Raw genomic sequence first — 27936 nt, 5'->3', positions numbered from 1 at the left:
AAATAATATTATGACATAAAAAAAATAAAATTATTTACTTATAAGTGTGTAGCATTGTTGTATTGATAGTTGAACAGGCGTGCATATGTGAACCTGATGCTACAAGCTTATATATAATTAATTTTAATTTTTTTATGTCATAATATTATTTTAAATTCAATGAAATTATATGTACGAAAAGAATTTTTTGTCAAATATGATAAATAATAATTAAAAATTTGTTGTTAAAAATTTTTTCTTTTTTATTATTAAAAATATTGTAATTTGAAAACATATAAAATCATTTTTGGATTCGGCGTAAAAAAATACATCAAATTAAGAAAAGAATGATAAAAATCGGTAAATAATTAACGAAGTTATGACCATTTTTGCAAATTTGAACGGCTGAATTCAGTTGTGGCGGCGAGAATCACGCTCCTCCGGGTACCCCCACTCCGCCGTTCAGAGGTTGAAAAATGGATACATTTACTTTTACTTGTTATAAATTTAAAAAAAATGCACAAAACCTTATGTTTAATTTTTTTACATAAAATACATGTATCAAACTGTAAGTGGTGCGAATTTCAATAAAAAACATTAATAATTAACTTGTCATGAATTTTTTTTTTAAAAAAAGTTAACTCTCCACCTCTTGAAGTTAGATCGGATTTTTTTTTGGAAAAGTTTTGTGAAAACAAATAAAATCAAATGCCCTTGACACGAAATCGATAAAGTGAAAATTGGCTGAGTTATTCCATTTGTTTATGTCAAAAAAACATACCCTTTTTTAACGTCTATTATTATGCACTTAAATAAAAAAAATCAATTTCCCATTTAAATGGAACTAAAGTTAGACTCCTTAACTGTACTCTCCAAAAAAAAAAAACGAAATTCGCAGGTCCAAAAGTGGGGAAATTCCGTTGAAAAATTATATGTTTTTAGTTAACAAATGGAATTATGCATAAACTATTTACCCGATCAAGTTGAATTTTTTTGGGATTTATTCAGCCTCGCAATGGGAATATTTCTGGGAAGTTAGAAACAAATTCGATAATTATTAACAAAGTTATTAAACAATTAAAAAAGTGCTATTTTTAATGGTTTAAATTCATTTGCAACTAAACTAATTAAGCTTTTTTAACTTGCGACCAATCATTTGAAAGCTATTTCCAAGCTCTATAACTTTCAATCACAACTTTTTCCCCTAAAATTTAACCGGAAGCAACAGTCATCGAAAAACCATGTTTTTCGAACTTTGGCGATTGTTTACACCATTTTTCGCAACCGGAAATGTGGTGCAAACTATGGGGCTTTTATTTGGGGCCCTCAAACTACAAGAAACTGCTTCGACTTTTCAGGTTGCACTTATGTGCACTTTTTGCACTCACCGACTGGCCTATCAGCTAAGATTCTCAACTCTGAGAAAGTGAGATGTTTGAACGCATTTAACATGGCGTGTAAACGTTCAAACATACAAATTTGTTATGTTCACACTAAAAATGATTTAAAATATAATGGTATACAGAAAAAAGTAAGTGTTAAATATCTTGTGTGTTATTTCAAGCTCGTGTTGTAACTTGTGGTGTTATTTTATTAATATACTATAGTGTTGTAGTTGAAATATTCTATAGAGCAAATTATATTTGTTTTTTTAAAAGAAAAATGTCTTTAATAAAGTTAAATAGTACTTTAGTGAAAAATATGCTATTTGTTTACAATAAAATAACACCAATAAAGGAAATTCCTAAAATTACACCAATTGTTGTACTAAAATAACATTACTTTTTTCTGTGTATATTTTCTTTACAAAAATTTCATTACAGAATTCTAGAGAAACCACATTTGAATTACGCATAAAAATATATTCTATAAAATAATTGTTGCAAGCAATTATTTTATACTATTATTATTATTCTTATCCAAAAATACATTAAATATTAAATAAAAAAAAAATTTAATATGGATACAGCGCTGTTTCCAGCGCTGGATCCAGCGTACGTTCTGGTCCCAAATTCCAGTGTTAGTCCCAGCGTAGGATCCAGTTTTAAATCCAGCGCTGGAATCTACGCTGGTTTCGTCGTTCTTTCCACCGTTTGAATAAACGTTGGATACAGCTATGGGACCAACGCTGATTTTTTTGATAGGGTATGTTCATAGGTAGTTTATTTAAAATTGGTAACAAAGGTGGGGAAATGCGTAAAATTAAAGTTAAAGAATTTAACTCATCAATACATTTTCTGATTGATACAGGTGCTGATTGCGTATGTTTACTAAAAGAATTTATACCAGATGAAATTACAACTAATATTGTTAAAACTAAAGAAGTAATTAAAGGGCCTGATAAAAAAACTAGAAGTTTTAGGATCGATCAATTTAACTTTAAATTATAATGATAAAAAAGTAAAACGTTTGGGTTATGTAATAAAAGAACTACCAAAGCCGTTATTTAGTTTACAGGTTAGTGAGGCTTTTGAAATTGTTAAATTCGATAGAGATATACTAAATATAAATGTTACAAAAACGGTACAAAATTCATTTTCAAAAGTCGATGTATTACGTGAATTTCCGGGACTATCAAAAGAATTGGGAGAAATGTCAGGTATTGTTACGTTTATACTAAAATTAATAGTAAAAATAACCGTGGTTTGAACGAGCGATGTACTTTTCGGAAGTCGCTAGCAATTTTCTCGCAAGATGGTAAGTCTTGCGAAAATTATTTGATTGTGAGTTTGTTATTGCTTCAGCTCTATGGGAGCTGTTATGACGTTATTCTCAATTAAGGATAGAAGAAAAGTATAGATTTAGAGTTATAGAAATTTTATTATCAGAATAGGTTAACTATAAAGGTAGGTATACAATGGTTAACTTTATCCAATACTTACAGTTGTTGTATCGTCGTGTATTCGCACAATTACTTAATACTACTTTTAAATGTTTTTATTTAAAAGGCAAAACGTTTTAAAATGAGTTAGAAACGGGATTAGAACGACCCATAACAGTCGAAAACCGTATTCGAACCTAAAAGCTTTACATCAAGACCCTGATTGTTTTTAATACAAAGACTTCTGATAAATACGGAATTCGACGGCACGAATAATTTAACAGACTATATCTTTGGTATAATATAAAAAGGGCATCTGCCTGATGGGACAAATCTTTGGTTACTTCGGTAAGAGAACGGAAGAAAATGACAATTCGGAAGAGGGCTTCCCAGCTTTTATGCAATAGTTCCCACTCGCGGAAAAGGGTCGCAAACCAGTGAGTAGCCAATACGGATGTTTAGAAAAATGTAGGTCGTCTTCCAGACCAATCTGGAGCCGAGCTATTTTAGTTAACCAATCAAACTTAGCCGAACAGGCCCCAGGTTATTGAACCTTGCCCTGAGTGAGGTCACCATGCGTTGGAGATCCCCTTTAGAGTCGTTCTCATATAATACACAAATTCGAAGAATCATTAAGATGTTACATAAGTTGAATTTTGTTATTAATAATTCATACTAATACAACAATTGATTCATGCATAAACATTATCATAATGTTGTTAAATATAATTTTTCTTTATAGGAAAATTTATAATAATGTTCACGCATGAAATTATATAACAATATTAATATAACTGGTTGAAAAGTTTGTCATAAGAATATCTAATTGTTTAAACGATTTCAATTTTAATTTGATGTAATATTAAAATCTTATATAGTGGAATTAATGGGATATACACATAAGGTGACTAATACCTTGAGGTCAACAGGAGTTATTAAGCATTCTTTCGCGTTTCTCTTGTTCTCTGTTGTTATGATACGTTCATATCGCTTAGAGTGTCGAGTGCTTAACACTTCTGTCGTCAACAAGTGCATGCTTGTTTGTATACGGTGCATGTGACAAATATGTTACATTACAATTTGAAAGAAAAGAAAAAGTTACTGCAAACGTAACAGTATAATGGGGTGAAGGAATACGTATATGCGGCGATTTCACTAAAGTAAATAAAGAGATCTTGCGGCTAGATTTTCCTATTTTTAAAGTCGAGTTTATTATGGCGCAGCTGAAAGGAGCAAAATATTTTTAAAAAATCGATGTGACTAGGTTTTCATCACATAAAACTCGATAAAAAAAGCCAGCTTCTGACCACAATTATTACACCGTTTGGACGATTTAAATATAAAAGATTACCTTTTGGGATTACGAGTGCACCTGAATATTTTGTTACCAAGTTTTCAAAAATACTAACGGGAATTAAAAATGTTGTTTACCATATCGATGATGTTTTAGTTTTTGGAAAAACAATTGAGGAACACGATAAAACTTTAAGATTAGTTCTGGGAAAATTAGAAGCAGAGGGATTGCAATTAATAAAAATAAATGTATTTTCGGAACAAAGGAAGTAAAGTATTTGGATCTTGTTTTGACGGTACGTGGTATTAGTGTTCATCCGGATCGTATTAAGCCCATAGTAGATTTTCCAGAGCCTTCAAACAAGACAGAATTGCAAAGATTTTTGGGTATTATAAATTTTACAGACAGATTTATTAAGAACAGATCCCATATTTTAGAGCCTTTATATAGTCTTTTAAAAGAAAACTGTGTATTTTTGTGAGATTCCGATCAAAAGTTGGCTTTCGAAAGAGCGAAGGAAATTCTCACTACCGTGCCAATTTTGTCATTTTTTTATTCAAGCAAAAAGATTGTTATAAGTGCAGATGCTAGCTCTTACGGAACCAGGGCATGTTTATTTCAAGAATCAGATAACTCTTCTCGTGAAATCGTGGCATATACCTCCAGAACTCTGACTTCAACAGAACGAGGTTATGCACAAATCGAAAGGGAGGCTTTGGCTTTGACTGTGGCTGCAGGAAAATTTGAGGAATATGTTTTGGGTTTGCGTATTTGTCTCGAAACCGATCATAAACCGCTTGTACAAATCTTGACAACTAAACATTTGGATGATTTATCTCCACGCTTACAACGTTTTCGACTCCGATTGATGCGATACGATTATGAAGTGAAATATGTTCTGGGAAAATCTTTGATTGTAGCCGATTGTTTGTCTAGAGGTCCTCTGCCATATGAACAGATAACCGAAGAATAAACCTCCGAATCTGATGCGTTTGTAAAATTTATTGTAAAAAGTTTTCCGATTAGGGATGTATATTTAGAAAAAATTGTCAAAGCTCAAGATTCCGATGAAGTGTGTAAACAATTGAAATTTTTTTCTATTGAAGGATGGCCTCTAAGAAAGAAAATGCCCGTAGACCTTTTGCCATATTATCAGTACCGTTTTGAGATAAATTTTTCCGAAAATCTTCTCCTAAAAGGGACAAGAACAATTATACCTTCTTAAATGCAAAGTGAGGTTTTGAAGTTTATACATGCGGGGCATCAAGGCATTGTCAAGTGTCGTAGGAGGGCAAGGGAATCGGTTTGGTGGTTAGGTTTAAGCACAACAATTGAAAAATTGGTACGAGAATGTCCTAATTGTATTGAAGAACGAGTAAATGTGAAAGAAACATTTACAACAGAAGATCCCCCAACAAGACCGTGGCAGAGAATGGCTACGGATTTGTGTTTCTGCAAAAATGTATGGTATTTAATTATTGTAGATTGTTTTTCTAGATATACTGAAATTGCCAAACTAAGTTCTTTGTCTGAGGAGGGAGTGATCGATAAGATTGCCAAATCTAGAGATTTGGCATTTGTGAGGAATTAATTTCAGATAATGGACCTCAATTTAGAGAAAAGTATTCAGTATTTGCAGAAGATTATAAATTTAGACATAACAAGTTCTCCTTATTACAGTCAATCAAATGGGGAGGCCGAAGTAGCAGTTAAAACTGTTAAGTCATTGATTAAAAAAAACGGGAATAATAATGAAATGCTTTCTGAGGCCCTGCTGTCTTTTCGAAGCACTCCCCTTGCAAATGGTTTTTTACCTGCGGAAATGTTAATGAATAGAAAACTGCTTACTAAAGTTACAATCTTACCGAGTAAATTAAAAGGGGATCATAAAATCGATGAAATGTATAAACGAAATTTAGCTATTAAAAACAAAGAAGCGGACAATTATAATAAACGTCATGACGCAAAAGACCTGCCAGAATTAAAAGAAGGGAATGGAGTCTGGATTAGAGATTTAAAAAGGTACGGGAATATAGTAAAAAAACTTAGCCAACCTCGATCTGATTCTGTGGAATCTGATGGTAAAGAATACAGACAAAATAGTAGGTGGCATCTTGTGAGAGCTTCATATAAAGACAAAAGAGAATTTTGTGTAGAACCTCAACCTTTGGAATCTCCGATCCAAACTCTACATCCAGTAGATAATTAAAAAAATTGTAACGAAAACATTGTTGAAATTACGAATCAAAATGGACAACCCAATGATCAAAAAATCTCAATTAGCAATGAATCAACGAGAAAAGTTCTACCGAGCAGGTAACGAAATAAGCCACGATGGTTAAACGATTATATCACTTAAATTTTAATCTTTTATATATAAATTAATTAAAGCTTGTAACTTGAGTAGGGGGATGTAGTGTAAGTGGTGCCATCTAGGAAACTAGAAGGGTACGACGGAATGAGAGGAATGAGCGGAGCATTATTCCGTTGCCTACCTCGAGACAAGCATAACACTTATCACAATAAACTATACATTGATATTAATATCCTTGTAGTGTTTCTTATCCGATTCCTTTTTATCCTAATAACTATTATTATAAACTAGTATCAACTCTACATTTTTTTAAAGTTTTTTATTTTTCAAAATTTATTTTAGTTTTTTTAGTTTTTTGAATTTGTTAAATGTTTTTTTAATTATCAAAACATCGCAACGTACGCACAAGCAATCTTATTCGATGTACTGCTTGCAGTAGTGATATTCTAAATAGAAATGGGTGAAACACAAAGATAATGTGCACCAAACACATTTTATCATTCCTACATTATTGCAGACATCACACTCTGATGCACAGTTTTAATAGCAGTATTCTACGGGGTTTTCAAATTCTGGTGGTCTTTCCTCAAGGTAACCGCTTTTATACCATGCGTATTTTACAAAATTTTGAAATAGAGAAGATGAGAACTGATTATGGATAAGAGATTGAAGTTTTATTACATTGTCCCGTTGATGCAAGCTGCAATCATAATCGTGGAAAATGACTGTCGGAGAAATGATAAATGGAATTCTTCCAAGGCCTAAAGAAGAATACATCTAATAGTTGTACCATACCTATAGAACCTGCGGGAAATGTTAAAATTCTACAATTTTTTTTCTTTGAAGAACTTCATTGAACGTTGCAGAATTGCAGATTTTGAATTTTGTCTCCTCTTTTGCTTGTTTTACAAGAAAAAGGAGTACAATTTGGGCCTCTAGTGAAACAGAAAATGTTTAAATCAGAAAACATTTTTGCTTTAGCATCCCAGTCGAGAAAAATTACATTAGCACTTTCGAGAACGTGGTTGAAAGAAATTTTTCTTCCGCAAACCAACCATAACTCTGTTTTGTTGCTTGATTCTTGGAGCGGTCAAAATTCTGCAACGTTCAATGAAGTTTTTCAAGAAGGAAAAATTGCAGAATTTTAACAGTTTCTGCAGGTACTACAGGTATGGTACAACCTTTAGATGTATTCGTCTTCAGGACTTGGAAGAATTTCATTCGTCATTTCTCCGACAAAGTCATTCTCCACAATTATGATTGCAGCTTGCATCAACGGGACAATGTAATAAAACTTCAATCTCTTATCCACAATCAGTCCTCATCTTCTCGATTTTAAAATTTAGTAAAATACGCATGGTATTTAAGCGGTTACCTTGAGGAAAAACCACCAGAATTTAAAAACCCCGTAGAATACTAGGGGAGGATGAGGCAAAGATAGTCAGGTAAGACCTTTTCGGATCTAGCGGCCAAACTTGAATATGTATTTGCAAACGAAAAGTATTTTTGGAAAGCCTGGTTATTTGGCTATAATTTTACTATACATTATTTTACTGTAAACTCAAATCCCTACGAGATGCGAATAAAAAAGTTAACAAAAATTTTTAACTATCCTTGCCCCAGCACCGGGCCAAGGATAGTTAAAGAATCCGAATGTTATATAAAAAATCAGTAGATTTTCGTTCTCTTTATTTTATTTGATTTAGACTATTCAATATTGATATCTGAAGTATTAACAATATGTTTTGAACATTTTCTGAATTTCAATTATTGCACTAGCGTCATATTCCTCCCTCGCTCGGAAGACATTTTACTTATTTATTTCCACTTACATAAATAGTTTTTGAGGTAAAAATTTTGTTTAAAAAATTTTTAACGTCAAAAACTCTGCTAATTTTGTTTAAAAAAATCTTTAACTTAAAAAACGATCCTTATACCTCATACAGTATGAATGCAGGCTAATTGTTTATAACATTTTTACACCAATATGTCTTTTTTAAAAAATTATGTAATATATGTTTTCGTAGTGGTTTTTAGCATAGAATCAAATAGCGCTATAAGTTTCTTATAAAAATCGATTTTTCTTCATTTGTTTATAAAAAAATTGTTAAAAAAATATTTTTTTAACATTCAACGACAAAAATTATTATTAGATCCCATGCCAGGATTCCAATAGTTACTTTTATTATATCTGCATTCCTTTGCCTATAGGCATCAATGGATTAATGTAAAAAATCTTTTACTTAAAGCTTTTTTTCAGTTAGTAGAAAATAAATTTGACACAATAACGTTTGACTTTTGTTCCACTGAAGACCATAAAAATAAAAAATTAGAAATATAAGCCTGGATAAAGTGTGGAGGAAAATATTTTTTACAATAAAAAAGGAAAATAATGTTTATAAAAAAGTTAAAAATATATAGTTAAACTGTTTATAATAATAATATATACATATATAATTAATAAATGTATTAGAGGCGAGCAGTAAAGGTCATATCATCTTTTAAAATACACTGATATAGGCGCTACTAAGTTAGCGCAACGCACAAAAACTCGTAGCGCAAACTTCAAAATTTTTTTTCTCAAAAACATCAAAAAGCACTTCTTTAAAAATTTAACCACTTATTAAAGAAGGTTTAAATTTTGAGAAAATAATTTTTTTAGGAAACTCCATGATGTCCTTAGCATATTTTTTTAACAATAAGAAATTATTGTTTAAACAAATTATTGAAAATTTAATTTTTCTTATCTTTTTTTTAATATTATAAAAAATTGACATTTATTTATTTATTTTCAGTTTCTGATTTTTCAAATCTAAATATCTTGCAAAAAAAAATTTTTTTGCATAACTGTTTGGCACAGTTATTTAGTACCCCAAATACTACAAAATTACAAACTTTAAGAAAAATCGGTGATCCACCATTTACTTTTCGTATGGAGCCCTTGATATAAAAATTTTAATTTGTAGTATCAAATACATAGTTATTTGTAGCAAATTTGAATTATTTAAGTCAAATGAATGGAATAATTGGATCTAATAAATATTGCTTTAAATCAATTAGGAAAATTACTTGATTCAGTAATGCATGGATTTTAATTCAAATAAATATTTATTTGAATCAATAAAATAATTTTTTTTAAATAACTAAATATTTATGGGACATTCCGTACGTCAACACGGACAGAGCTCTAAACAAAAATTGATTTGATAAATTTAAACGTTCTGGGGCTTAAAAGATTTATACATTCATGTACTTTAAGATGGGGATGGGCGTTTTTTGCAAATTTTCATTTCCGATTCCAATAGAGCAGTCAAAAGTCAAATGGTCCAAAAACCTCAAAATACTTTTATGAATTAAAAGCAAAAAACGAGGTAAATTATTCTGTAACTCATTCTTTAACAGTTTTTTAAGGTCCCCGAATATAAATCAAAAGTTTTTTTTAAAAAAAATATAAAATGTCGGATCCAATCCCAGGCAGAAAAGTTGGAGATGTGCCAGCACTAACGACCGGCATGGTACCGAACCGGTTGTAAAGTCAGACTTAGGCCGGTACCGGCAAAAAGGTACCGGGCCGGATGTGAAATAAATACCGGCCCAGTACCGGCCCGGTGGTAAATGTGGATTTGTACCGGTACTGGTAGTGTGTACCGGGCCGGTTGATAAAAATATCTGGCCCAGCACCGGCCCGGTACTATAATTTACTTCTGTTTTTATACCGCCGAAGAAGATTTGCCGGTGATAATTTTTTAGCGGCCCAGCACCGGCGTAACACCGGCCCGGTACTGTCATTTCGCTCTGTTTTATACCGCCGAAGGAGATTTGCCGGTGATAATATTTTTACCGGCCCAGCACCGGCGTAGCACCGGCCCGGTACTGTCATTTCGCTTTGTTTTATACTGCCGGAGGAGATTTGCCGGTGATAATATTTTTACCGGCCCGGTACAGTCATTTCGCTCTGTTTTATACCGCCGAAGGAGATTTGCCGGTGATAATATTTTTACCGGCCCAGCACCGGCCCGGTACTGTCATTTCGCTCTGTTTTATACCGCCGGAGGAGATTTGCCGGTGATAATATATTTACTGGCCCAGCACCGGCCCGGTACTGTCATTTCGCTCTGTTTTATACCGCCGGAGGAGATTTGTCAGTGATAATATTTTTACCGGACCAGCACCGGCCCGATACTATAATTTAGTTCTGTTTTTATACCGCCAAAGAAGATTTGCCGGTGATAATATTTGTACCGGCCCAGCACCGGCCCGGTACTACCATTTGGTTTTGTTTTTATACGAACGAAGGAGATTTGCCAGTGATAATATTTGAGCCGGCCCAGCACCCGCCCAGCACAAAAATTTACTTAATACTTTCTACTGGCCCGGTACCGCACCGGTTGAATATTAGTGCCGGCCCGGTACTGCTGCCAGGTGGAATGTCGGTTGGACTTTATAAGCTCACTTTGCATTTACTTTCCATATGCAGGTTTAGGTTAGCGGATGTGGTGTCGACTTTGCAGCCTTAGGGTCCTGAGTTCAATTCCTCGAGTCTTCAGATTTTTCTATAATTGTTTATGTTTCTCTGTTTCAGCCTTTAATATATTTACTGTTTCCAAATTAAAATTAATAATAACATTGATAATAATAATAATAATTAAACAATTAATCAGACTGACATGTAATTTTTTTAACCGGCCCGGTACCACACCGGTTGTTTTTTAGTGCCGGCCCGGTACTGTGTCAGATATTCATCAGTGCCGGCCCGGTACGGTTGCTGGATACCTACCGAAGTTATCATCCGGCAATTTACCGTTACTGCGCCGGTGGAATGAACAGATTTATGCCGGTACTGGACCAGTACCTAGCCGGTTGTGCAGCCGGTAATAAACTGGCACTAAATGCCTTCCAACAATAACCGGGCCAGTACCGCCCCGGTGGACAATTCGGTACCGCCCCGGTACGTATGCCAGATACCTGCCGCAGTTATCATCCGGCAATTTGCTGGTACCGAGACGGTAAAAATTACGGTCTTATGCCGATACCGCCCCGGCACTTATAATCCGCCGTTTGTACCGGGCCGGTACCATCCCGGTCGTCAATTTCTACCTGGGATGTGGCGGACAAAATTCAAATTTTATCAGATTCGATTAAAACTTGTTACTCGGTGGTTTTTAGGGTCGCTGATTACGAATCTACACTACCGGTCAAAATTGAGAGACCATCCATTTTCAGGTGATTGAAAAACATTTTAAAACATAAAATGTATGGAAACTAAAATATTTTGCTTTTTATTTTTTGAAAGATGATACAATTTTGAAAAGACAAGATCTTTTAGAATTCATTTGGCCAATATTTTATTTACATATTTTTCAAAAATTGTAATTTTCAATGTCTTACAAAAATTTGAATAACTTTTAAAATAATGAACGCTTTTTAATGATCTTAAGCTTATTTTAAAGGTCATTTGCTACACTATAAGAATTACTTATTGGCATTAACGTGTAATTTTTTTCTTAGAAAATGCAGGCCTTCAAACTTTGACCAAAAAAGTTCAAAAAATTTAGAACAATTTTTCTGTAGGGGAGTATAATCGAGGTTGGACCACTGTCTAGGTAGGCCATTCGCGTTTTTTTGTCAAGTTCACTAGCGCCACCTACGCCCATGCTTGTCGAAGCTTGTCTTAGTAAAACCTAACTTTTTGTTCAATTACATTTTCGGAGGATCGAAAATTGTGTTTTCTGTGACGTCGGTACAAAAAAAGCTCAAAAAAAGTTTTGTGCATAATGTGAAAAACCATTAATAAAAGATAAAAAACAAATTGAATCGTCAAGGCAAGTATGCAGAAAATTTGTGGGACTCATGGTTGAAAGAAAAACAAAGTAAAAAATCGAATCCCGAAACGTATTTCTTTATGGTTACAACAATTCGGTAATGTTACTTAGAAGGAGTTTACACCGTAAGCCTTAAATATAAGCCTCCGCGCGCATAAACGGATATACCTCCAGGAGCATATATTTGCGCCTGCGCGAACACGTGGTCAAGGCTAACTCTTTCACAACACAGCTGCAGGCAAACACTTTGCGCAGACGCGAGTATATGCTCATGGAGACATATCCGTTTATGCTCGCGGAGGCTTATATTTAAGGCTTACGGTGTAAACTCCTTCATACTGTCAAGGTCGGCCACTATGTGTTTAAAATGCGCAAAGATGAGGACGAGCTACTTCATTTGCAAAAACTGCAATTCTGAATAACTCATAATATAATTGATCATCTTATTAATATTTTTATTTAAGTTTATTAATATTTTAGTGCAAAATTTTTTTTTATTTATATTTATTTTTTTATATTGTTTATTTTTATTATTTTGTTATTTCATTAAGTTAAAAACTGTAAACAATAAAGAATCAATTTTCCGTAACTCCAAACATGTTATTTTATTTTTTAACGATTAATGCCCTTTGAATTTTAAACATGGCCGACCTTGACTGTAAGGACCAACCTCGACTACAAATTTTTTTCTTTATATCTTTATAACTTTTTCATTTTAAAACCAATCAATTTACTTTGTACAGAAAAGATGTTCCTATTAAACAGGACTTTCCAACCATATACTTCAATTGTCCAAATTCATTTTTAAAAAAAAGTTATAGACAAAAGTCAAAAAGGTGGCCGACCTCGACTTTGTTCCCCTACTAAAAACTATTTTAGAAAATATATAAACCATTATATGGTGTAGATTTTTCAAGAAAATTTAATAAAAAAAATACGTTTGAATTTTAAAATTATTTTTCTGTAAATATGAATGTTTCAAATTTTTTATATTTTTTTGGTTCAAGTTTGACCGCCTGCATTTTTTAAGAAAAAAATTACACGTTAATGCCTACACGGAAAAAAAAAGTTCACGAATCTCTCGTGAACTAGTATATCACTTTTGGATGGGACACAAAATTCTTGAAAATCAACAAACACAGTTCGTTAAAATTTCATCAACTCCTTCACTAGAAACATAGTACGGTTTCCGAACTTTTCGTCAAAGTTAACGAAAAATTCAATAAAATAATATTTAGGAGTAAATTTTTGCCCAAAACTAGTCAGGGATCAATGCATCTACATGTTAGCTAACATCTTCTAAAATATCTTCGAAAATTATTTTGTATTCTTTGAGAAATCCAGTGGGAATTATTACACGTATTCATTGAAGTTGGCTGTTTCCACATGGCCTTAATAGTAGAAAATGTTACAGGTGCAAAAAGTCGCGATACTTATAATATGCGTAAATAAACTCGATTGTAAGAAAGCATTCATCAGTGCCACCTAGTGGCATTTTTGGATACTCGAATTCTATACGTGAGAGCATTTTCTCGAATTGAGAGCGTGCGCTGAGCTAGTTTTTAATTTGTAACTCATACAAATATTACTGTCCCAAAATTTTTTTTGGTGGGATAAAAAGGTAATAAAAAAAGGAATATTTTGAGGTAATTTTGAAAAAAATCGAAGGGGGCGTAAAGGGTTAAAAAATAAAAAAAATTTTTTTTAATTTTTTCTATGAAATATAAATTTAAAAAAATTTTGTGATACATAGTTTTAAAGTTTAGGTAATTCTGCAGAAAAAACTCTCTAGGCGTTTTGAAATCCATTCATTCGTTTTAAAGTTATAGCGGTTCGAAAATTATTTTGGTTAAAAGTTTGACCCCTGACAGTTTGGCAACCCCGCATTGCACGGACCGAAAATCATGTTTTTTCTCTTAGTTTTTAGATGTACTAAAAGACATATTTTTGCCAAAAAAAGCTAAGCACTTTTTTAAGTGGCTTTTTTCAGAGAATGTCTCGTATCTGATTACGAATTTGAAGTCACTTTTAAGAAATTCTAGCTTCATACTGTTCTATACTGTAAATTTGTATAAAATTGGACATTTTTTTCAGTCATATGGGATCCACTATTTTCAATTTTTAAATTGTGATTTCAGATTCGTAATCAGATACCTTAAAAAAACCCCGAGTAACACGTTTTAATTATATCTGATCAAATTAAAAATTTTTTTTAACTTATTGGATCCACCATTTTTATTTCTAAAAAGTGATTTCATATTTGTAATCTGTGGCCCCATAAGCTTCCGAGTAATACGTTTTAAGGGAATCGGATCAAATTTTAAAATTTTTTCCGCCATTCTGAATTTTTAAAAAGTGACTTCAGATTCGTAATCAACGACCTTAAAAACCCCTGAGTAACAAGTTTTAATCGAATCTGTTCAAATTTGAATTTTGTCCGCCATATTGGATCCGCCATTTTGAATTTAAAAAAAACTTTAGATTTATATTCGGGGACCCTAGAAACTGTTAAAGAATGAGTTACAAAATAATTTACCCCGTTTTTTGCTTTTAATTCATAAAAGTATTTTGAAATCTTTAGACCATTTGATTTTTGACAGCTCTATTGGCATCGGAAATGAAAATTTGCAAAAAACGCCCATCGGCATCTTAAAGTACATGAATGTAGAAATCTTTTAAGCCGTAGAACGTTCAAATCCATCAAAGCAATTTTTGTTTAGACCTCTGTCCGTGTTGACGTGGAATTTCCCTTATTTATATCAAATATGCAATTATTTTTTATAATTAATTATTTTAATTTAGACCAATATCTCTTTCATTGCGTCAAATAATTATTTATGTAGTTTTTTTTTTTTTTTTTTTTTTTTTTTTTTTTTTTTTTTTTTTTTTTTTTTTTTAGTGTGCTGATGCACACTAAAAAAAATTATCTCATTCAAATAATTTTTTTATCTATATATTTATTTGATTCAAATAACTTGAATTATGCGAATATACGAAAGTTTTTTCTTAGAAAATTAAGGTCAGCAAACTTAGACCAAAAGAATTTAAAAAATTTGAAACAATCTGTAACGTGGCGTTACAAATTCTCCCGCGTCTGCTGCGAATCGGGCGATTGAACCCGGAAACGGCCGAAGGGCCTCGAGGGTGTCAATCGCCAGATTCGCGGACAGACGCGACACTTGTTGCGAATACTCGCTCGTTATAACTTCGTTTCCTTGTGCTACCTATTTCTCGCCGAACGCCAACTCCCTCATCGACGACGGTGCTGATTTTGTGTCGTGATTTCCTCCTCAGAGTACATCACGAGTAAGTTATTGAATAAATTATTATATTACTATAATTGTGCATCTATTCTTTCTCTCCTTTCCCCCCTTTCCCAAATAATAATTGGAATCTCGGGCAACCAATTATAAATTGGCGCCCAACGAAAAAACCCATCTTTCCATTCCTTTTTCTGTAAAGAACATTTCCAGAAATACCTTTTTTCAACATCTTTGTTTTGTTGAAGATTCCCAAAGTAACTTTTCATCATCTTTGTTTTGTTGAAAATCCCAGAAAATTCATTTTTCTTTCATCATTTTTTAATTGTTGAAAATCCCACCTGTCACCTCATGGTCGCCTAACCTCGAAATCAAATCTTTCTTTTCCTGTTTCCCATATTTATTTGAACATATTTATATTTTGTGCATGAAAATTATTGAATATTATTGATTTTTAAACATTCCTGTATTGTATATTTTGGACAAATGTGACAAATTTTCTTTGTGACGGACGCAGACAATGACAAATTTCTGTGAAAAAGTGCGCGAATAAACCGGTAAAAATTAATCGTGAAAAATTCTTGGAAATCGTGACTAAATTCGTGAAAATTAGCGAAAATTAGTGAAAATTATAAAAAAGAACAGAAAATAAAGTCGAGAATTAAAAAGAAAAAGTGAATTTATCGATTAATTTTGGAGAAATTTAGTCATAGAAAGACGCCGGTAGCATTTGTTTTGATTGTCAAGGACGCGTACAGTGTATCGTAAGGTAGTAACGAAAAACGTAAACACTACAAATTCGCGAATTAATCGAGAAATAATTCTGTCAAAATTTAGAAATAAAATTCGTATACACGGTGTCAAATAAAAATTAACTAAAAGTAAGGAAAATATAATTACGGAAAATCGATACTTATACCGGGTGTCTCTAAAGTTTAAACTTAGAATAAAAACTTAGAAAATTTTGACACGGTAACCGACTTATACCGGGTGTTACATTTTAATCGGTAGTGCGATAAAATATAAATTCAATTGTAAAATATCGTTAAAAGTTAATAACAATTAATAACAAATTAAAATTAATTGTTGATAATAAGTGAAAATTCTTTTTTTTTATTTTTTCGATATTTAACAGTTAGGAGAAATTAAAACTTTTTTTTGCAACGTATACCGGGTGTGTTAAAAATATCAATTTAAACTTTTTAGTGTTTTTCGGAAAACAAACGAGTAATTAATTTTTTTTAAGCACAAACTAAACAAATACGGTAAATTCCGAGAAAATTAAGGAAAAATTAGTTCGAACATTTGTGATTTAGCAATAGAAACTTTTTCTCACATAGAGTTCATGACGTTGAACAAAAATTAGCGGAAAATTTTTTCTTTTTTTTTGCGCAAGTTGAAATTTGTAGAATAGATTAAATAACGATTTAAACTTATTTCTAATTTTTCAAAATTGAATCACAAATGCATTCGAGACGTGTTTTACGATCGGATACAAGAAGAATTCGAGAAAACAAAGAAACAGAAAATATGTCGGGAAGCGAAACGGAAACGGCGAGCGAAACAGATTTTGAGGAAAGAGACACAGCGAGCGGGACTGCCCCTCCCACACACAAAAACCCCTCCTCACAAGACAATGCGAAATCAAAAGATTTAGAAGCCACGATAGAGAGACACGAGACAATGATTCGTGCTCTCGTTGAACTCGTGTCCCCCGAAAAATTGAAATTTTTTAATTTCAACCAATCTATGCCCCTCCCAAGCGGAACAAGTAAACGAGCAGCAACAAGGATCGTATCCTTGCCAGAATTAAGGGCAAGAGATACGAAGAACGCGAGTGTGCAGTTGATGCATTCGGAGAACAGTAACCAAGGGTTACCAGATGCAGGCCCAACAACTGTACCAATAAACCGCGGTATATTACAACAGTACTTTGCCGGAATAAAGAAAACTGTTGGAAATATAGGAAAAGTACCGGAAAATGTCACAGAAAATTTTGTAGGAAAATTATCGGAAAATGTGACGGAAAATTTTCCAGAAAAATCAAAAGACGGAACTTTTGATATTAATTCGTTTTTAGGGACAAATAATCAAATGATTAAAAGTAGGAACGAATTAACATCATACGATGAAATGCTGAGAAACGAAAGGGAAAAATTGCGCGAAAGAGAAAAACAATTAGAACGCGAACATAGGAAAATTGTGCAAGAAAAATACAAACCCTCGGCACATAGTTCGGTAAATAAAAATAATCAAAATAACAGCGATTCAGAAGATATTTTTCGAGCGAAAGTAGATAATTATTTCGACTCAGAAAGACGCGAAATCAGGGAAAAAAGACAAAATGTCCAATTTAAAAATAAGAGTAAAAATCAAGAATTTAACTATGAATGGCCGAACGATAGTGAAATAGAAATCGAGTACGAACCCAAAAAGTTAGGAACTATTCCGAAAGGAAAAAATATTGATTTTCATCGGGAATTAAAAGAAAAATCAACCGAGTTAGATCAATTTAAAAATGAAATATCGATACGCGATAAGGAATTAGATCAACTTAGATTAGAATTAGACCGAATGAAAATTGCGATGGAAAATTTAGCAAAAAATAAAAATCCAAATTTCGAAGAAAATTCCACGGAAAGTACGGAAATTGAAAATCCAAATGCCCAAGTCGACAACAATCGACATTTTGGAAATTTCAATAATCATTTTCCATTTGGCATGTTACAAACACCTTTTCAAATCATGTCAAATTGGCCAGTTAAATTTCGAAATAACAAAACGGACAACCCAGTACAATTTTTAGAAGAATTGTACAGATTTATGCAAGGTTACGAGATCCCAGAAAATCGTGTATTAGAAAATATTGACGCAGTATTAGCGGACGAAGCCCTTGAATGGTGTAGGACGGTTAGAAGAAATTGGTTTTCTTTACAAGATTTTCGTGAAGAATTCGAAAGAACATTTTTAGACGAAAAGTTCTATGAGGAAATCAACACGAAAATAAAATATTGCAATCAGAAAGAGGGAGAAGAAATTCAAACTTTTCTGATTGGAATAAGACAATTATTCGGAAAATTATACCCGAGAAAAGGTTTACACTGGGAATTACGTCGTGCATATGAAAATTTGCGTCTCGAGTACAAGATGTACATTCAAAGAAACGATTTTAAAACGTTTGAGGAACTAGAAAGTTTAGGCAAAGAATTTGAAATTGAAGGAAATAAATCTAAAATTCGCGGACAATATTTGAAAATAACAACAGATAAAAACTCGTCTAATGATAAATCGAAGCAAACTACGAATCAGAGAAATAACGGAAATTCTAGAGGGTTTGGTGGAAACTCGCGACTTCAACCAAATTCCTCTGGAAATTACCCTCAAAGAAATCAACCAAAAATCACTTTTCCACCTGACGCAACTACAAACGGTAATAATGGTCAGAAAATGTTAGAAGGTCCTTCCGGTGACAATAATAATCCAAGTAATAGTCTTCAAGTGGCAGTACCAAACCGTTCACCTGCAGGGAATGGTAATACTTCCAAGACAAACCAAAGAGAGAAAAGTCAGACGAAAAAATGCTACGGTTGCGGAAAAGTAGGTCACATTCGTAGAAATTGTAGGTCAGAAAATCAGGGAAACGAGTAGAGGGGGTACTGAAAAATCCAGTATCCCCAAAAAATATTGAATTACCAGAAAGTTGCGAAACGTTGGTGAAAGATTTACGATTTTTCACTAACATCAAATACCAGGATACAATTTTCGAAACGTTAATCGACACAGGCGCTACGAGTTCATTTTTTGGTCACAAAAATTGGGTATATTTACAATTATACGGTGTGAAATTAGAACCAGTGAAAAATAAACTCGTGACAGCAGCCAACGGTGAAAGTTTACAAATTATAGGAAAAGTTACGATTCCGGTAGAAATCGGTAATATAACAAAAAATTTGACTTTCAGAATTGTCCCAGGTTTAAGGCAATATGCAATCTTAGGAATAGATATGCTACGCGAATTAGGAATGAAATTAGATTTCGAATCTGACACTTGGTCAATAAAAGATTTACCTAACATACGTTATAAAATCGGAGATAGGGAAAATAGAAAAGTCGAAAAAATGGTCGAAACTGTTTTGACAAAACAAGAAGTGGGATCACAAACAGGTTGGTCCAGTTCACAAAGAGAAAATAGGAAAAATTTCGCGCAAAAATCCCAAGAAAATAGGTCAAAATCGGAAAAAAATTTTGAACCAAATCTCGAGAATAAAAAAGAGAATGTAGGAAAATTCGAGAAAAAATTCGAATTAGGAAAATTAAAAAGTATCGATACAGAAAATAGTAGGAAAATTACGAAAAATTTTCCAAGGGTCGACCCGAGTAATGAAAGAAAAATTCCAAAAGTTATACCAAGACAATCCTTACAACAGTCGAAAACACCTACCCAAATTCCAATTCCAAAACCCCGAAAAATTCCTCCAAAATTAATGGATATCCCATTATCAAACAGATTTGATAATTTAGATATGGACTCAGGTCTTGACGAGACTGACGAACCATTTTTGTTCCCAATCGACAATCCCCGTAAGAAAAATTGGTATAAAAAAGCGGAATTGAATAAGAAAATTAGAGAACGCGAAATAAGTTCGAAAATTTGGCGAAAACGAGAAAATTCGCAAAAAACAGAAAATGAAAAATCGGAAAAATTAAAATCGAAAAATCATATAGCGATTAAATCGGAAAAATTAGAATCAAAAAATTCTATGGCGATTGGAAATAAATTTCGTATACCGTTAAATACGAAATGGATTAATTTCAAAAACAACGCGATAATGAACAACAATATTCAGGAAAAAATATTGCGAGAATCGAGTTGTTTAGATGAAACCGAATTTTGTTCAGGACTAGTCGAATTGTCCGAGGAAGAACAAGAATTTTTAAATAAATTTTTAAAAATTAGATTACCACCCCCCGAAGAAATTTTGAAAGCTACTCATTTGACTGAACACGTAATTGACACGCAGGGTACAGCTCCGATAAAACAGAGATATTATTATGTATCGCCGAAAATTAAGGAGGAAATAATTAAGGAAATTAAGAGAATGTTACGCGAGGGTATTATCGAGCCAAGTAATAGCAATTGGTCGAATCCAATTGTTATGATAAAAAAAGCGAACGGTACGTATAGGTTATGTCTGGACTTCAGAAAAGTAAACGCAGTAACGAAAAAAGACCTATATCCGGTTCCGTTAATGGCCGAAATTTTAGATATGCTCAGAGCCGCGAAATATATCTCTAAGGTCGATTTGAAATGGGCATATAATCAAATTCCGTTAAGTAAGGAGTCTAAAGAGAAGACGGCCTTCGTTGTCCCTGGGTTTGGAATGTTCCAGTGGAAACGTATGCCGTTTGGCCTCTGCAATGCTCCTGCAACATTCCAACGCTTAATGGATAAAATTATTACGCCCGATCTCAAACCTAAAGTTTTCTGTTATCTAGACGACATAATTATAGTTTCTCAAACGTTTGACGAACACATAAAATATCTGGAAATAGTATTAGGAAAATTAAAAGAAGCAGGGTTGACGGTTAATTTCGAAAAAAGCGAATTCGGTTGTGCGGAGGTAAAATACCTAGGTTTCGTAGTTAACGAAAGAGGACTACAAATCGATGACGACAAAGTCAAACCCATTCGAGAATTTCCGACTCCTAAAACTATTAAACAGTTACAACGTTTTATAGGAATGGTTAGCTGGTACCGACGATTTATCCCACATTTCGCTGAAATAATTGAACCGTTACAAAAATTACTACGAAAAAATGTAAAATGGGCTTGGACCGAAAATCAGGAAATAGCAAAATTAAAACTGATCGAGTTGTTGACGACAGCTCCGATCTTAAACCCCCCTGATTTTCAACACACTTTCATACTAGAAACTGACGCAAGTGACACGGGTCTAGGCGCAGTTTTGACACAAGACATTGACGGTAAAAACGTAGTAGTTGCTTACGGAAGCAAAAATTTGAGCGAAACGGAAAGAAAATATTCGACAACTGAAAAGGAGTGTCTCGCGGTGAAAACGTTCATAGGAAAATTTCGACAATATTTAGAAGGTAGTCATTTTAAAGTAATAACTGATCACATTGCTTTAAAATGACTACACAATTTGAAAAATCCTACAGGACGCTTGGCGAGATGGGCGTTGGAACTATCGGAACATGATTTCGAAATAATATATCGAAAAGGTTTAGCGAACGTAGTCCCAGACGCGTTGTCAAGAATATTCGAAGAAAAACAAGAAATTTCCGAGGAAATAAAAATCGAAAGTAGCGAAAATCAAACAGAAAATAATTGGTACGAAACGAAAATGAGATTAGTAAAATCAAAACCTCACGAACACGAGAATTGGCGAATTCGAGACAAACAATTATATTTTCATAGACCCGATCCATTAAAATCTCCCCTCCTTAAAGATGAAAATCCATGGAAATTAGTAATTCCAGAAAATTTGCAAAAACAAGTCTTAACCGAAAATCACGATAATATACAGGCAGGACACTTAGGTGTAGAAAAAACTTTCCATCGAATTTCCGAAAATTTTTTTTGGCCAGGAATGTATACGGATATCGTGAAATATATTAGAAGATGTAAAGTTTGCCAACAGACGAAGGCAACCAACAAACCGAAAATAGGACCAATGGGGAAACGAATAATAGAGGAGCCATGGACGATGGTTGCCTCCGACATTATAGGCCCATTACCTATTTCAAAAAATCGGAACAAATATATTCTAATATTTACAGACTTATTCACAAAATGGGTAGAAATTATTCCAATCAAGAAAGCGGATGGAAAAACAATTGAGACCGAATTTCACAAGAAAATTATTTCGCGATGGGGAACTCCCAGAATTTTAATTTCGGATAATGGCACCGAATATGCCAACAAAGTTATCAGGGAAATGTCGGAAAAATTTGGTATCAGGCATTCGTTTACACCGAAATACTACCCACAAGCGAATCCCACGGAAAGAACGAACAGATCCATCAAAACGGCAATAAAAGCTTATTTAGACAAAGAGCAAAATCTTTGGGATAAAGATATCGAAGACTTGCAATTTGCCCTAAATACAGCAAAACATTCGTCGACAAAATTTTCACCAGCTTTCCTCAATTTAGGTCGTGAACTTCAACCTTTTCAAACACTGAAAAAAGATTTCGAAAATCCGGACGAAATTGAATTTCAGGAAGTTGACAAGTGGACAGAAAGACTGAGACGCTTACAAATTATTAAGGACGAAGTTCAGCGAAATTTAGACAAAGCGAACGAAAATCAAGCGAAATATTACAATTTGCGTAGACAAAAATTAGAATTCGAAGTAGGAGATCTAGTCTGGAAAAAAGACAAATCCCTTTCCAGCAAAGATTTAGGAATTGCGCGAAAATTGAAAAAAGATTTCGAAGGCCCATATAAAATCATTCGAAAAATTTCCCCCACAATGTACGAATTAGGGAAAATTCGAGGAAAATCGATAGGATCATGGAATATAAATGATTTGCGAAAATTCGTGGAAAACGAAAATTAGAGAAAATTTTCAGGAAAATGTAAGAAATTCCTAGAAAATCAGGGAAAAATTTAAAAAAAATTGAAAGGAAAATAGGAAAATTAAGTTGGAATTATAAGAAAATTCCATGAAAATTGCGTAAAAATATTAGGAAAATTAAGTGAAAATTTAAAGAAAATCATAGGAAAATTTTATAAATTTTTATGAAAAGTAACGTAAAAATAAACAAAAACTAATTATCATTTAGTTAAAATTAATATTAAAGGAAATTTTTAAGAAACATACAAGAAACAATTTTTTTTCTCTTCTTTTTTTTCACATTGACGAATGTAAAATAAAAAGGAAAATGTTATTTTGTTTTTTAGAAAATGGCAGCTTACGTTCAACCATGGAAAAATTATGCTAAAGAACAAATACGAATTGCAAGAGAGTCAAGGAAAGACAATATCGAGAAAAGCATCGAAATAATGACAAAGGAAATCGCCACAGAAGAAAGGTTACTACAAATGAAAAAACAAAGGGTACAATCGTTAAAACTCTCTCTAACGGAAATATTAAGGGAGATCGAGATGGGTTCATGGGAAGACAATACTGACAGCGACGACTCGAGCGAAGAGGAATACTCAAATTCAGATCCAGAAACGGTAATCGAAAAATCGCGAGATAACGCTCTTAAAAGAATTGGAGAAAACTCACGAGAAATTGCCGTCAACGTAGCCGACGAAAATCTACAAGAAAATATTGTCGAAAATCCACAAGAAAATATGGTCGAAAATGTGCAAGAAAATATTGTCGAAAATGTGCAAGAAAATATTGTCGAAAATGTGCAAGAAAATATTGTCGAAAATCTCGAAGAAAATCTACAAGAAAATATTGGCGAAAATTTCGAAGAAAATTTACAGGAAAATCTTGACGAAGATCTCGAAGAAAATGTAGCATTAAACATCGAGGAGAATAATATCGAGGAACATAACGCCGAAGTACATGACATCGAGGACAATATCATAGGAGAAAATTTGGAAGAAATGATCGAAAATAACACCGAAGAAAACGAAAACAGAGAAATACTCGAAGAGGAACAAAATCCCAACGTAATGATCGACTTTAATGAACATACATACTCACACGCAAAGGAACAAGAAGTATTTCTAGGCATGATCAAATGGAGATGCGACCGTCGAGCTAGAATCGAGAGAAACTGGGCGGAAAAAGAGTTGCAAGAAAGAGAATGGAAGGAACTAAAAGAAAACAACCAAAGGGAATTGGAAGAATTCCTCAAAAACCTTAACAATATTTAAGAATTAGAAACAAAATCAAAGTCTACTAAGAAGTCCAACTTTATTTTTCTCAATTAAGCAAAATTTTTTTTTAAAAACGACAGTTTGGACAAATGCAATATTTAGTTTATCTTCATTAGGCTCATGATACATATTTTCTGATTTTCTTTATTATTCCTTCGTAAAGAAATTTTTCTCATTACCTTATTATCTTTTCTTTTTCTATATATGTCACAAAATCAATTACACTAAAACATGTACACAAAATTAGTACAATAAACGACTAATTGAAATAAAATCCAATTTATATTTTTCTTTTCAAACATTAAACAAACTGAAACAGTAAAATTAAAATAGATAGATTTTTTGTTTATTTTTTTTTAGGAAAAATATTTTTTTTTTTATGAATGTTACAGGAAAACATGGAGATTTGGACTTGCAGATTCTGCAAAAAAGAGGTGTGGAAAACGCATTATCTACTTCATGACGAGTTTTGCGGAAAGAAAAATCTAAAAGCACGAGCGGGATACTGCGAACCATCGGAAAACGGGAGAAAATATGTACGAGCCAACTGGGACAAACGTCGAGAGGAATTAAAGGAATTTTTGGAAAACAGCCTAGCAGAAAATTCAAGAAAATTAACGGAAAATAATAATAAAGGAATATTTGAATTTATAAACCTCGATACAAATTACGACGAATTGTCGGATAATTAATTGAAAACTTTTTTTTGTAAAGGGTTACACTTCGTTCCGTTTAGGGGAAGGGGGTCGCTGAATATAAATATGACGTCAAAAACTTGAATCTCAGTTTTAACCAATTTTCTTCATACAACTACCAATTTCTTGATCAATAAGCTTTGTTTTCCGTATATAATTACGCACTATTATGTATATCAGCCTAAAAAGAACAATTAAACATTTTTTTATAATTCACAGTCGCATTAGCAGGATTGTACCGTGTTATATTAGCTCTAACTATATCCTCGCCCCGTGGGGGAAAAGGAGCCCATATTTCAATTTTTCCTAATTTTTTGTGAAACGACGTGAACCTAATTGAAAATAAATACGATATTCGTGTTTAGCAGGGAATTCTACTCCGGAAAACACTTACGTAAATAAATATTCGGAAGCACTAATAAAGAAAAAACCGCTGCCAAGTTTATATTTTTTTTTTATAATTTTGGTGCTCATTTCATGAACACTTTACTTCCTCATGGAGATAAAAATAATAGAAATATATAAATAACTTTTTATAAATATGGTAAAAGTCATTGAATTTTGAGTCAATCAATGTATTTTTAAATACCCGACAAGATAGTTATAATAATTTAATAGTTAAACAAAAATTTTCACTCAAAAAAGTTGAGAAAATGTCATTTTCCACAATTTTTGGTTTTAAAATGCTAATAATTTCGAAATTTATTATCGAATTAGGATCAAAAATAGGTCAATCGAAGCGTTTTTTAATGATCTACAAGTTGATAACGATAATTTTAAAGTTACTTCTACGTTTTTCAACAAAATTTTCAAAAAAGTTTTATTTTCCAAAATTTTTGATTTTTAAAAGTTTAATAACTCCGGTTAATATGGACGAAAAATGTTCAATTAGGGCTCAAAAGATGCGTCTAAAAAAACTCTACAAAATCATGGAAAAAGATTTATAGGTGTCCTAACATTTTTTTAAAGTTATGGGCAAAAAACGTCTTTTTGCAAAATTAAAAATAAAAAAAAATTTAGTTAAACTTTTGTTTCCTCATAAAGGAAGCCTTATAGTGATGTCGATTTCCGAATTTTTTAGAATCAATTATTTTTACAAATTTTCAAGTGTAGTATATATAATTCGTCGAGAGGAACAAATGTCCGGATGTATGTGTGTATGTATGTGTGTGTGTGTATGTGTGTATGTATGTGTGTGTGTGTATGTCATCGATTCTTGTGGACAAATTTTCTCTTACATGTCTTGACGGATTTTGATAAAATTTTGTAGGTGTATTAGTCACGAATACCAAAAATCAGACAGAAGGATTTTCAAAAATATCTAAAAAAAATTTTTTTCAACAATTTTTTAATTTTTGAAAAAATTAATTTTTGGATTTTTTAAAATAACTTTTTTCTATATTAAAATTTTTATTAATTCTTGGCAAAATTGGATTCCTGACATAAAAAAGAATTGATTCATGTATGGTATTCATGAATTCATGTATTCATGTATGGTACATATTCATGTATTTATCATGTATATAAAGTATATATTTTATTCAAATTTATAGAATTAATAAATATTTTAATTTTTCACAAAAAATTGAAATTTTGTATTTTTTGAAATTTTATCTTAACACTTTAAAATAATTATTCTAAAATAAAAAATTAAACGATTGGTATATATTATATTAAGGAAGCTTAATGATCATGAAATGAACAACTTGTTATTAATATATTAGAAAGTACTCTCACTTTATGTCCGCAGGTGAGATCTACAATAAAAAAAAAATCAACCCAAAAGCTCTTCATGATTTCGAGATATTTATGAAAATGTGATGTTTACACACACACATAAGGAATGACATTTTTTAAAAATTTCATTTTTGAACTCCTGAGGTCAAATAACATAAAGATATGTCAAAAAATCGAACTCGAAAAATTTTGGTATTACAATACTTCCTCTATGAGGAAGTAATAATATGATAAAACGTGACAAAGATTTCGTTGACATTTTTCAAAAACAGGTGTTTTTTAAAAATAAACTCCTAACTTCGCAAATGGTAGCAGATTGACTTCCAATTTTTACTATCATCTTTTGGTGTTAAGACGCAAAAATATCATGAATGACGCGCTAATTTCAACAAGCCGTTTAAGCAATACAGCCACTAACTATCCTTACCCCATCCTCCCCTACTATCAAACCTGTGCATCAGAGTGTGATGTTTGCAATAATGCAGGAATGATAAAATGTGCTTGGTGCACAAGATCTTTGTGTTTCACCCATTTCTATTTAGAATATCACTACTACAAGCAGCACATCAGATAAGATTGCTTGTGCGTACGTTGCGATGTTTTGATATTAAAAAAAACCATTAACAAATTCAAAAAATAAAAACTAAAAAAAAATTTGAAAAATAAAAACTTTAAAAAAATATAATATAATTTAACAAAAGAAGTGCTTAATCTTACCGTAAACCTCTACGTGGTGCACTTTGGGGTCGTGACATATGCATAAAACATTCACCAGCTGATTACGGAAGTTTAAAATCGTTTTTTAAAATTATTTTTAAGATCTTGAGTTATTAAAATCATTTGCCCGATCATCTCAATATCTTGTATTTCAATTTTTAAAAATCTGGCCTTAAATTCGTTATTAGTAACCTTAAAAACCCTTAAATACCCTTAAATACGCTCGGTGGGCGGACCAAGGGCACTTGCGGTTCGCGCCCATTAGCCTGGGATTTTTCCGGCACGTGAGATAATCTGAGCGGGAGGTTTGACGTCGAGGTATAATGATGTGCACTGTCGATTATTGTTCAGTACACACCGTTAAAACTCGGCTGTCGATAAACCGGTTGTACTTAGGAGAGGTTTTCTACAGTTTCCCTCTCCACTGGCGAGAA

At 32.6% G+C, this 27936-nt stretch overlaps 2 protein-coding genes across 2 annotated transcripts; both read left to right on the top strand.

Moving 5' to 3' along the window:
- Positions 1-5319: 5319 nt before the first annotated feature.
- LOC122507346 (uncharacterized protein K02A2.6-like) lies at positions 5320-5685 on the top strand. The gene has a single exon (XM_043620007.1). It carries the CDS (start codon positions 5320-5322, stop codon positions 5683-5685), a length of 366 nt encoding a protein of 121 aa, XP_043475942.1.
- A 9620-nt stretch (positions 5686-15305) lies between these two features.
- Positions 15306-24556, top strand: LOC122507337 (ring-infected erythrocyte surface antigen-like). Its single transcript, XM_043619999.1, has 2 exons — positions 15306-15536; positions 23418-24556. Exon 2 carries the CDS (start codon positions 23421-23423, stop codon positions 24348-24350), a length of 930 nt encoding a protein of 309 aa, XP_043475934.1. The 5' UTR covers positions 15306-15536; positions 23418-23420; the 3' UTR covers positions 24351-24556.
- Positions 24557-27936: the final 3380 nt, after the last annotated feature.

The sequence above is a fragment of the Leptopilina heterotoma genome, unplaced genomic scaffold (genome assembly GCF_015476425.1).
Source record: "Leptopilina heterotoma isolate Lh14 unplaced genomic scaffold, ASM1547642v1 Lhet_462, whole genome shotgun sequence".
NCBI classification, from domain to species: domain Eukaryota; kingdom Metazoa; phylum Arthropoda; class Insecta; order Hymenoptera; family Figitidae; genus Leptopilina; species Leptopilina heterotoma.
This window is presented reverse-complemented; position numbering and strand designations above follow the sequence as displayed.

Excerpts from the sequence above, each read along its gene's own strand:
- LOC122507346 (XM_043620007.1), top strand. The coding sequence starts at position 5,320 with ATGCAAAGTGAGGTTTTGAAGTTTATACATGCGGGGCATCAAGGCATT.
- LOC122507337 (XM_043619999.1), top strand. The coding sequence starts at position 23,421 with ATGGCAGCTTACGTTCAACCATGGAAAAATTATGCTAAAGAACAAATA.